At 38.9% G+C, this 12178-nt stretch overlaps 1 protein-coding gene and 1 pseudogene across 1 annotated transcript; both read left to right on the top strand.

The window, feature by feature from the left end:
* Positions 1-1277: 1277 nt before the first annotated feature.
* On the top strand, positions 1278-4751 carry LOC122323502 (protein S100-A14-like). The gene is made up of 3 exons (XM_043217366.1): positions 1278-1435; positions 2747-2878; positions 4059-4751. Exons 1-3 carry the CDS (start codon positions 1424-1426, stop codon positions 4215-4217), a joined length of 303 nt encoding a protein of 100 aa, XP_043073301.1. The 5' UTR covers positions 1278-1423; the 3' UTR covers positions 4218-4751.
* A 3601-nt stretch (positions 4752-8352) lies between these two features.
* LOC122323500 lies at positions 8353-11851 on the top strand (annotated as a pseudogene).
* The last annotated feature ends 327 nt before the right edge of the window (positions 11852-12178 follow it).

The following is a 12178-nucleotide window of genomic DNA, read 5'->3' as shown; positions in this document are numbered from 1 at the left end:
CAACGCACTTTTAAGTGCACTTTGTATTAAATTTCAAAGTTTCAAGCAGTACACTTACTGTGATGTGTTGACTAGCATACTAAAACGCAAAGTAGTTGATTATAATTTTAACAGTAGTGCGTTATTCAAAATCAAGTTGCATTTAAAGTTAATATATTTTAAATGAATTAAAGTGCAACTTCATCATTACAAATGTTTCATTAAAAACATATATTTAAATGCATGTTTCAGCATAAAAACTATTAAAGTATATTTTAGCTTACCTTCAAAAGAAAAACAATGTGTGAAATTAAATAAGACATACTTAATCTAGAATAAATAAGTATAAAATATTAATTTAAACTGTTTGATTAAATTCTAAATAACATGTAATTGTGTCAAAACACTATTCACACAAAGTATATTCCTGTGATATACAATAGTATGCTAAACTGTACTTTTTTTTTTTACAAAAGGGGTTTGTATGTGTACAATGTAAAAAAAAAAAAAAGTATTTTTCTTGAAATATTCATATGATCAAAGCGTGCATGTGCGGTTGCTTGTGTAAAACAGCTATACAAAGCCCACTATGTATCAGTTACCAGTTTTGAACTTGCACAAGAGGGTGGTGCAACTTCTTGAGGATGAGGACAGACTGACTAAGTCGGTGCTCAGTTTGTTTGTGTGTAAACCTGTGCATCGCTGTCCTATATCCCCTACAAGCCGTGGAAGGTGAGTCACGTCTAGCACTCTCACTGCACCCACCCAGAATGCTGAGCGCCCTTGCCTGCGCGTTCCCCAAAACTGTGAGGAAAACAAGCAGAGGAAGACGAATTGTATCTGACCAGAGACACGCCTCGCTCAGCGGGAATCCCGCTATACGGCGTTTCCAAAAGATTCCTGGAAAGCATACATCATAAAGACACCAAAGCTATAGACCACTGGATATCTGGCAGAACTTCTGACTTTTAAAGCGCACGCTTATATATAAAAACTATCCCACCCGCACGTTCTGATACGGGCTTGTTGTTGTGCAAAAGATTTTCCCTTTTTTTCATCCTGAAAGCTTCCAGATGTGTTCCCAAGGGAGCAGTAAGTCTGTTTTCCGATAGTTCTATCCATCAACAAAAAAATGTGTCATACGGAAACCTGGTTTTCCAGAGTTTTTTTTTCCAGAGCGCGGAGCCTCCGAAACCCGATCGTCTCCGCCCCGTTAGGTTCGCCGTCCCGAAGCGTCGAGTTACAGGAGGCGTTTTTCCCGTAGCAGGCACTGACACGGAAGGTGGGTTTAGTTGTTTTTTTTCCCTCCCGAGTGGGAGGATTCAGGACGTCGGCCAAGATGTGACAGAAGCGATGGGACGCTGAGAGCGAGAAGTAAGGAGCACTGCGCGACGGGAACAGCGAAGTCTATCAAGAGCCAGGAAAATAAAAGCGATCACTTCAAATGGCGACGCAGGTACGTAGTTTGCGTTTTATTGAGTTTTTTTTTTTGTTCGTGCTCGTTCACATTTCAACGGGGTTTCACGCAGGTTTTTTTTTTACTTAAGCGCAAATCTCCGCGTTTTAATGTCCATCTCGGACTTGACCGAAACGGATGCTGTAGTTTGCTGTCGACGACGAGAGCGGTTTATACGAAAGCTTACTTAATAAAGTTTTTGATTGTGTTTTTTTTTTTTTTTGCGAGCGATCAATAAGCGCCAGTGACACGTCTCGCCTCGCCCGTTTTCTGCCCTTCTTTGACAGAAGGCTGTTTTTCGCGTCCCGTGCCGTTTTAACGCGACGGCTGCGTTCTCGCGCATTCCGCCGCTCCGTTTCTCGAGTCAGTGGTCCCTAACAAAGAAAAAAAAAATATGGCCAGTATCAAGATAATTCAAGCCATATGAGCTCCCGCTGCAGCGAAACGCTCGCAAGTCTATGCGAAAGACACGATGGCCGTGTGTCAAAACCTCCCTGCCCTAACCACCCCCGTCTGGCCTCGTTTTACCCAAAAAATGCCGTCTGCGAAGGCAGCTCGCTAGGTTTTGACATACAGCCGTTGTGCAGAAATGAAAAGCACGGGGAATCAATCAGTGTCTTTGCGTTGTTTCTCTCTGGGAGAAGCCTCGAGATGCCTATGTGGACTTAAAGAAGCAGCGGGGAAGTGTGTGAAAAGTTTTTAAACGCCCAAGACTGCGATTGGGGTCACATATTAACACTTTTGTGTGACACGTTTTATGCATTTCGGAAGCCTAACCTTTTGTCTTAATAAACAGGGAAATGGTTTCCATTGTACGTGCACAGCTTAAGTAAATAACGCACAGAAGGCGGGTGTCATGGCCTGAAATGCAGGTATTTCAGGTACTGCACTGGATAAATGTCTGAGAGCAAAAAGGTTTGAATAGACACAGTTTACAAAGTCCGTTGATAGCACTTCGATAGTCCTGGAGGGCGGAAAAGCGCAAACCTTTAGATTTTTCTTCACCTTTAGATTTTTCTTCACCTTCAGAAACAGGTGCATGTAACAGATTTAGTCCTAATGAATTCAATTAGTACAACAGAAGAGCTATTAAGCTATTAATTAATGCTCAAATGAGTACAGATCATCATAGGTCGCGCGTTACATTTTCCAGTTGAATTATTACATGCATTGAACAAAAAAGATCATTGCAACTCAAGCTCAGTGTATTTGTTTCTAGGCTCTTTAGAGTTTCATTTTTCTAAAATTTTCGGTTTTCTAAAGTATTAAACTTTTAACTGTAGTAAACCACCCCACCTCTTAATTCTGCAGTATTCTGACCTCGAGAAGGCCATTAACACCTTGGTCACAAACTTCCATTCTGCTTCCCCTGATAACCGGCCTCCTCTGAAGGTAGATGAGTTCAAGCATCTCCTCTCCTCCCAGCTGCCATCTTTAGTCAAGGTAAAGCTATATTCATACCAACAGACACCAAGTGACTCAATACTGTTTTTACTCATTTCCTGTGATTGCACATAGCATAGCTGTTAATAAGTTCAATATGAGAAAATGGGAAAATCCGACAGCGAAACCAGTTCAGTGATTATATTGTTAACAGTGATATTAGGCCCATAATTACTTTGTGTCGTTTTAAGGCCTGTGTGTTGCTCGTGGTGTTCTTGTCTTTGTGTAGGAAACACAACGCGCCGTCCTTGTTATTATTGGCTCCACGTGCTGGAAAGACCAGTTTTGTTTAACCTTTAAGCCAGCATGCAGGTTCTAGTTATTATTATCTGTACATTTAACTTATTTCGATAGCAAAAACAGGTTTTTATTTCATATACATAAAGTTGAAGGCTATACACATGCCTGTAAAGCTGTCATCGTATTTAAGGAAAGGAATCCCGCCACCAAACCCTGAATGAAACCTTTTTTTTTCACTCTGAGGGATCGGCTGGTTTCACAGAGAACGTTGCCTCAGAAAAGAGGTGTGGACTGATTACACAGATCAGCTCGAGCTCAGGTTGAGCCAGCGAAGGACGCTGGGTGTGGCTCCATACTGAGAGCTAAATGGTGGCTGGCCTTGATCTGAAAGATAAATAATTTCTCCTGCAGTCAAACCGACGCTGCTCTTCAGTTACAGTCGGTATGGGATCGTGTCATGGCAGGCCTTGTACAGCTTAAGGGTGAACCTCTGACATAGTAGTTTCTGGTGCTGTAATACGGCAGTGATACCGTACTTCGGTGCTGATGTAATTGCAGTTCATGTTGTGACGCGTTTGTAAAAGAAAACGGTACAGACCGTAGCGATTTAGAGAAAAGGCAGAGCTGACATATATCACGTGAACGATTGTGGAAGTGTCGCCGGGTTTAATCATTTGATTGTTTTTGAAGATTCCAACCGAAAGTTTAAATATGCACGCATTTGTTGTATGTGATTCTGTTAAAGCGGCTCAAAATATTTCCAAAAACTAAAAGGCCCCTAAGAATATTTACTATGAAGCCCTACGGACAAAACACATGAGGGCAGCAAAGTGGCAGTTTTTCAAAAAAAAAAAAACCTTGTGAAATGAGTTACACTTTCACAGAATACATGAACGCCAGTGAGTTTCTCTCTCTCTCTCTCTCTCTCTCTTTTCTATAGTCGGATAATTTTGGAGAAGTGCTGAAGCAAATGGGAGTGAAAGATGGGGAAGGCGTCAGCTTCAAGCACTTTTGGAGCCTGATCCAGAATTTGGCCACAACCCAGCATGGTCTGCTGAGCCACGAGAAGTTGTCCAAATGCACCTGCCTTTTACTATGAGCCGTGGGCTTCAACTGCATCTGCCACTAAGACCTGGTCTCTCTGCATTTATCCAGAACCATTTATCCATCTCCAAACAAAACACTTAACTTTTCTTCCTAAGCATTCCAATAAATAAGCAAACTTTTATAGGCCTACTTTTTTATTTTAAATAATGTGGCAAGCAGTACAGCCATCATCTCTCATCATAGCAAGCATCAAGTAAATCTTAATGTACAGACCAGTTTACTACTTCATATACCATAACTGGAGTCCAATTGTTTTTCACTTGTCTCTGGATTTACAGCTTCCTGTGCATTTAAGTGTTTTTAAGTAAATTGATGAATAAATAAAACCTTTCTTTTTTTCTTGCGATAACACTACATATAAACATACTGCAATAATCGTCTAGCATGTGTATTTCCAGACAAGAGTGGTTTATGCAAGCAAAAACAATAATAACAACACTTTTTATTTATATTTTGTAATACTGTTTTTTATGGCCAAAAATCAATAACTCCCTGAATTATTGTCTAATAAAATTTATAACAAAAACTGTTGCTTGTTGTTGGTGTTTTTATATCTATTCTCAGTTATTCTATTCGGTTTTGCAACAGATATCTGCCCTAGTGTACATTTAATTAAAAAAAAATAATAAACAAAAGTTGGTAGCAACAGAACATACACATTTTTTTTTGTGCCTTTGCAACAAAGGTCTAGTGAGACGACATACATCAAGTGTGAATGCATTTTCTAATGCATTGCTCCCTTATGCTTTGAAGGCAGTTTTACACTTGTCCATATAGTCCTGACAATTCCTTAAAAAGTAACTATTCACTAAAATTATATATTTTTTAATTAACTGAAGTTTTTTTGCAAGCTGTAATTTGCACTTAGACGTACTCCTAAGAAAGTCAGAAACAGATACTTTTACTGTGCTGTGCTGCTGCAACGGTTTACAGTTGGTGTTGTCACTCGCCACAATGTCCTGTCAAAACAACCCTACAGAATTAGAACTGTTGTGTGAACTGTTTTCCTTGTTGAAATCACACTTATGCATGCATTTCTTAATTTCAATAGACATTAGTATTATGTGCTCTTTAATAAGTGTTTAAATGTAAAATGTAAGCATTTTTAGCTAATATATCTAAGTATATATACCTAATATATTGCCCAACAATCATTACACCATTGATTTTGGTTAAACATAAGAGTAATTATTGTAATTATGTAAGTGCAATATATGAATTTACTCATAACCTTTGAACTTTAAAATGGGGAAGCACTACAACCACGAGAAAGATCATCATCTGCTGTTGAATGAGAACAAAAGACATCATTTTGAGGGTACTGCCCCAATGACAAGCTGTTGTACCCCTAAAGGTACTATAGGAGAAGAAATGCGCAACATTTTGGGAAAAATTTGAGTTTACGGAACGCATAAAAGAGCTTAAAAGTTTATGCATTCCCCCCGGAATTAAACACAAATGAGCGGCTTTTCACAACCAATATGAGTATCACGACTTGATACAACTAATAATATGTTTATTAACGGCAGCAGTTAAAATGTCACAGACTCAGTTTGATAAGACTTTGAAGACTAGATATTATTTTTGTGCATGAAATGTACCGCTGATGGTGAGTCATAGGGTCAAAGAGCTCGCAAAACATGAGACTAAAAAAAACAGTTTTAACGACTGCTTTAAATTGAAGTGTTCATACGTACAGGTATTTATTGATATGCTGTATATATTTATTGTCATGACCACCAGCTGTTGAGCAACAGACCAAACAAAGAAGTTTAGATATTAATGTCTAATATATATAACGACTGCAAAAATTAGTTCCTGGTGTAATGCATGCACAGGAAGTATGTGGGCGGAGAACATCAATAAGCTACATAGTGAGAATGCTGACAAAAACAAGTCAGCCAGCTTCGATTAGAATTATCTTTAAATTAAATTCTATGTGATATTAGTAGTTTTGTATGCTATACACATTGGGACACAGGAAGTGAGTCCGTCTGAATCACTGGATCACTCGATTCCTTAAAAAACAGATTCATTCCAGATACAGAACACTGTTGCTCTGCACTATTGTATAAAATAGCAAAACTAAATGTGCTAGTGCACATTTTGAGGGATTTTTTGTTGTTGCTGTGTAAGGGCATTCTTACAGCATGCTGTTCACTGCATGCTTTTGGATTCTTTCGGATTTTTTATTTTTTTTTGCAAAGTTAGATAATGCCAGCTCTTTTCTAAGTCCCATGAATGCATGATAAGTTTTAAGTAATACACCAAATTTATAATTCAAAGGGCATGGTAAGGGGGGATGGTGGTTTTACAGAGGGGATGCTTTTTGTAATTTCTTTTTCGACCATGCCCCTGGATGCCATCATGATGAATACATAATCTATCATAGTTTTCTTAAAAATAGTGTATGTATTCATGTATTTATTTCACAAGCAATTTCTGTATTTGGTATCTGAGAGGTGACTGAGGATCTGACTTGTGTCAGCAATGCAGTAACTGTTTACACATTTAGCCAAGCTTCCAGAGAATAAATATGTATAACTGGCAAATTAGGATCACTACCAAAGCTTCATGGATGCTATCCCTTCCAGGGTCCTGTGGGAGCACTCCTGTGGCCCATCTGTCTGGCGTAGGCCGGTGTTCACCAAAAGAAGGCCAGCAACTATTCTCATAGTACTACCCCACTCAGTAAGACTGGGAAACGTACCCGGTTCTACTTAGGACAGGAACGTTGCAGAAGTACCTTCCTTCCCAATTTCAGATCACTTCAATGTTTAGATGCATATGAAAGATTGGAGGTGATTGTAACTGGCCTCTGTGATTGTGATTGGCCTCTGAGGCTAACCGTGGAATTACACACATGAGAACCTTTTAGGTCAGTACATACTGACCCCAGCCCTCTACCGGTTCTCAAGGATTCAATGAGTGAGGGCTTGGAGCCAAACGCTCCGCCACGTCTTGCTGACAAAAGGACGGAGGAGCTCATCAGGGTATATTGTATGGATAGGTAAATAAGGCAACCCTAAGCCAGGCCTCTCAGTGCTTCTATCCGTTTAAGGTGAGAACACAGGAGGATATCAGCTCCACACAAAGGCTATAGAACGTCGCAAACGTGCTAGGGGTCACTCAGCCCTAGAGACAGTGGAGGATTGGTTTGTTTTTATACACTCAAAGTAGGTTGGTATCTTAAAGCGAGATCTACTGACGTGACTCAGTAGTTTCAGCAATGGGCAGTATAACAGACAAAATATCACCTTAATATCACATTTGACAGTTTGTATTTTAGCGCAAACATAAGTGTTACTTTGAACAGTTACTGGCTCTGGAGGTTTCCATATTTGCTCCGGCTAAGTTTGAGACTGTCGTCTATCTTAATTAAAGTTAGTGAGTCCATGTACAAACCATAATAGTCAACTGGGTAACACTTTATTTTTGATAGTCCACTTTATACATTCTACTGACAGTAAGTAACTTTGCAACTACATGTCAACTAGCAGTCATTAGAGTATCAGTAGACTTTCTGCTTAATATCTTCTAACACTTTATTTTAATGGATCCACAACATACCACATGCTTTCCTAAAGTCAGTTCATTTTACTAACCTAAACGCCTGCTCTGAGAGAGACATGCATTAGCGTAATTAATGAGAATTAGTCAGTTCTCACATGCAAGTAAAGAACACATAAACAAAGGTCTACGTTAAACCAATTAAATTTAAATTAACGTAAATTACTGATAGGTCAATTGCATTGCAATGCAGACAGACTGTCAAGACTGGCAGGGTTTGACAAGATAAAAGTGACACTTGTGGCTGAATTGTTAAATTTCACACACTGGTCCACAGCTGTGAATCTATGCTATTCAGGGTCATGGAAAACGTTATGAGAAAAGGTGAGAATGATGACCAGGATGTGAATACTCTGAATAAATATTCTGTCATCATTTACTCACCCTCAAGTAGTTCTAAACCTGAATTTCTTTGATGTGCCACATAGGAATATAGTTTGAAAAAGGTTTGCAACCAGGCTGTTTTGGGTCAACATTGACTTCTATAGTAGGAAAAAAATACTATGGAAGTCAATAGTGACCCAAAACAGCCTAATTCTAAATGTTTAGTTGTAAATTCTCCTACTTTTGTTAGTTTGTAATATGCAGTTTTATCTTGATCTCTAATACGGCAGTATATTTTTTAAATGTTTGCCGGTGAGTATTGCTCACTACCAAGGCAACCATGTTTAATGCTTCTCGTAGCTATATGAAAATATATTAGTCTGTCTATACATATAAAGTGTAATTGGAACACCGTTCTTTGGTGGGACTGATGAGCTGAATCAGGAGAGAGAGAGAAATGAAGAGCATATGCAGAGCAGGGGTGCGCAAAGAACAGGACTAAGAACTGCTGCTTAACTTTTACACATACTGTATATCCTACATCTTTGTAGATTGCATTATTGCTGTTAGTTCGTAATTGTTCCCCCTTCAAAGGACATGACATGTGCGTGTGTTAACACTACCATCCATTTGTTGATGTAATTGACACATCTATGAACACATGACATGGCACATCATGTTCCCACACAACGATGATTAATAAATCATCGGAGGAATTGTCAAAGCCACATCATAGCATACATATATATATATATAACAAACCTGACAACCACAGTCACACAGCCATCATACAAGGACATAGGTTAGCAAGACAACTTATTTCATGATACATTTCTTAACGCTTTGTTTCAAATCTTTTGTGAATTTACAGAAAATCATCAAATTAACAGTTATTATTTTACAGAAACAAATGTAATTATATTATGTATTAGAATGTTTGTCATTTAGAAGTAATAATAAAGTTACTTTTATTACATTGTTAAATTCAAATTCTGAGTCATTGTTCATTTGATGTTAGTTTTTACATCCAAAATGATTTGAAATGCATGTTTCAGTCTCCCAACAGATCATGGGGCAGTTGAAGGTTTACCTTGTTTTCTGGACATTGCTTCTCATGACCATTTCTGCAGAGGATGATATAAGTCTATCAAAAGAGTGTGAGGATGCTCCCTTCGTTCCAGGATATAATCTCGCTGGAGAGGGATTTGATGTTGTGACCATGGAGCGTAAAGGTTCTTACGTGATCAACACGGAAAAATGGGATGTAGGAAATGGCACTTGTAAATTGCGCAGCAACAAGTACATGGGTGAAATAAAACAGAAGCTACCAGCAGCAGTTGTGTTCTGGAGGACCTTGCCAAAGTGTTCAATGAAAGTCTCCAGTCAGATCTTTGAGTCAAGTGAAGCTCTGGTCAATGATTCATCATCAGCACTGGATGCCAGCTGGAAAGTTGGTTTAGATGTTAAGGCCGTTGGAGCTGCTGTTGGAAGCACTCATTCCAGGGAAGCAAAATTTGCAATGACTAAATCTAAAGAAGACAAATACAGTTTCACCAAACATGAAGTTGGGTGCGATTTTTACAGGTGAGAGAGATGTTTTTATCATACTGTTAAAAGATGAAATTAAACAAAAACTTTAAAAACGTTTATTACACTGAATTCAAACATGGTTACTGTTTATTACAGATATCGTGTAGCTGAAAACCTCCTCTTCATGCAGAATTTCTTGAAGCTATCAAATCACTTCCTGCATCCTACGACCCAGACGCCTACCGCAACCTGATCAGCACATATGGCACTCACTATACCACAGGTGTCAACTTAGGAGGAAAATGAAAGCCATAACAGCCATCAAAAGCTGTCAGGCAGCAGTGAGTGGACTTACAGACACTGCAGTGAAGGACTGTTTGGATGTAGAAGCCTCTGGTTCATACAGTGCAGCAACTGTGAGGGCAAAGTCACATTTTGTCAAAACCAAAAAGGAAGATGCATACAAATGAAAAGTTCAGCTCCATGTTCAATGAACGTCAGACAGAGATTACTGGAGGAGACAAAATGGGGAAAATCTGTTTTTTTCTGATTCATCACATGCAGATTCCCTTAAAAAATGGGTCGAATCTTTGAAGAGTCTCCCTGACATTGTGCATTACTCTCTGAAACCTCTTCACTTCTTACTGAGTGAAAAACACCCTGCAAGAAAAGGACTGAAGAAAGCTGTTGAAGAATACATCGTTCAAAATGCCCTTATGAAGGTTTGCTCTGAGCCTTGCAAGATTGGCAGGAAGTGCAGTGCAAGAGACAGATGTACTTGTGTTTGTCAAAGTAGTCAAATTATAAAGTCTAACTGCTGTCCACCTGAAAAAGGACTTGCCACCCTGAAAGTCTACAATCTCAGAGCCAAAGGTCTGCACGGAGATACATTTACACAAACAGATGGCACAGTTACTGTTACATATGACAAACAATACAAGCGCACTGAGACCATTGATAATAAAGACAATCCACGCTGGCCAGAAACATTTGACTTTGGTCCTATTAAAATCAGAATGGCTAATAAACTCAGTTTTAAAGTATATGATGCAGACAGCGCCTGGAACAGTGATCTTCTTGGTGAATGCTCTTTTGATCTTAAAAGTGGAGTTGTGACTGATGCTTGTGTTTTTAAATATGGCACCTTTTTTTTTACCTACGAAGTGAAATGTGCTCCCAGTCTGCAGGGCCCTCGGTGTGATCAACACAAATCTTCTCCGATGGCTGCCAGTCTGGCTGATATTTTCAGCTCAAGAAATGGTGTTCTGGTTAAAGATCTGCCGAGGCTTGAATTAGCTCTCAATAACTCAGATAAGTTTAGCTCCAATACTTATGCAAAGCTGATGATGCTGTAATCTGCATCTCAAATCCATCATTTATGCATGAAAAATAGCCCCAATATAGCTTAGAACCATTTTTGTGTGCTAGTATCAAAAGTGTATTTAACGTTTGCCTGTTTCCTTTCCCATTGCTTTCTGTTTTATTTTGTGTTTTTGCATTAATAAAGCATTCAAACAAATATGCGTTTCATTATTTGTATAAAAAAAAAAAAAAAAAACTCTTATTTTTCATACTTACAAAATGCTATTTCAACTACCTACAGGGTTAGGTGTTGTTGCTGTCTCCTTTGACATTATAAATAAGAAACAAGAAACCTAAAATCTTTATTAATTATGCAAATTTACAAAAAAAGAAGGAAACAATTATTGTCATCAAAATATATTTCATATAAAAATATATAAAGTGAATGCCGTTAATACAGACCATTTATGGTTATTGTGAATTTTTGCTATTTATATTTCTTGCGGAGAGTATTACACATGATTGAGTTTTGACTTTTACTTTGAGTTTAGTAAAGTTAAAGAAATAGTTAACTAGATTCTTCTAACAATGGTTTGTAAAAAACAGTTTTATTTTATTATATTTATTATACAGTTTTATTTTATTATATTCAATTTGTCAAAAAATGTGTCCTATATTCTGTGTACTAAACAGAATATTGGTGTCGTTTTGAAACAGTTGTGTCTGTATGGTGTTATAAGTCTCCTATTTTTCCTGCTTTGGCCAGCCAGTGGGTGTGGCTAGGAGACTCATTAAGATATTGATGTCCACCTGTTAGTCTTCAGGAACTCGAGCCGTGTCAACTGATGGGGCAACGCCCTCCAGCATGACAACGTGCAATCGGACCAGTAAGATGGTGAGACGTCATAGACGGGTGACGTCATGGGCCAGGAAGCATAAGAGTGCGTGGAATAAGTGTGCTTAAGCCCCCTCTGGAGAGCAGCGGTTAACACCACAGTATATGGTGTCCACCTGCCTCCGGTGCGCTCAGGGATCTACCCCACCAACCCTGCCAGTGTTACAGATTCAACCATGATGCAGGCTCGTATGACACCTGCTCGGATCGACTCGATTCTCACTACAGTCGCGAGAGTGAGAGAAGGCCGGTTACTCACTGTCAAGCAGTTTTAGACTGCTGGGTCTGATGGCAGCTGCGTCCAGTGCCGTACCTCTTGGCCTGCTGTACAT

The sequence above is a fragment of the Puntigrus tetrazona genome, chromosome 19 (assembly GCF_018831695.1).
Source record: "Puntigrus tetrazona isolate hp1 chromosome 19, ASM1883169v1, whole genome shotgun sequence".
Lineage (NCBI taxonomy): Eukaryota > Metazoa > Chordata > Actinopteri > Cypriniformes > Cyprinidae > Puntigrus > Puntigrus tetrazona.
Note: the sequence above shows the minus strand (reverse complement) of the source record. Positions and strands in the feature narration are given on the sequence as shown.

Bases quoted from the DNA above. Each gene is read 5' to 3' on its own strand.
- LOC122323502 (XM_043217366.1), top strand. The intron at 2,879-4,058 runs GTAAAGCTATAT...TCTTTTCTATAG, and splicing joins AGCTGCCATCTTTAGTCAAG to TCGGATAATTTTGGAGAAGT.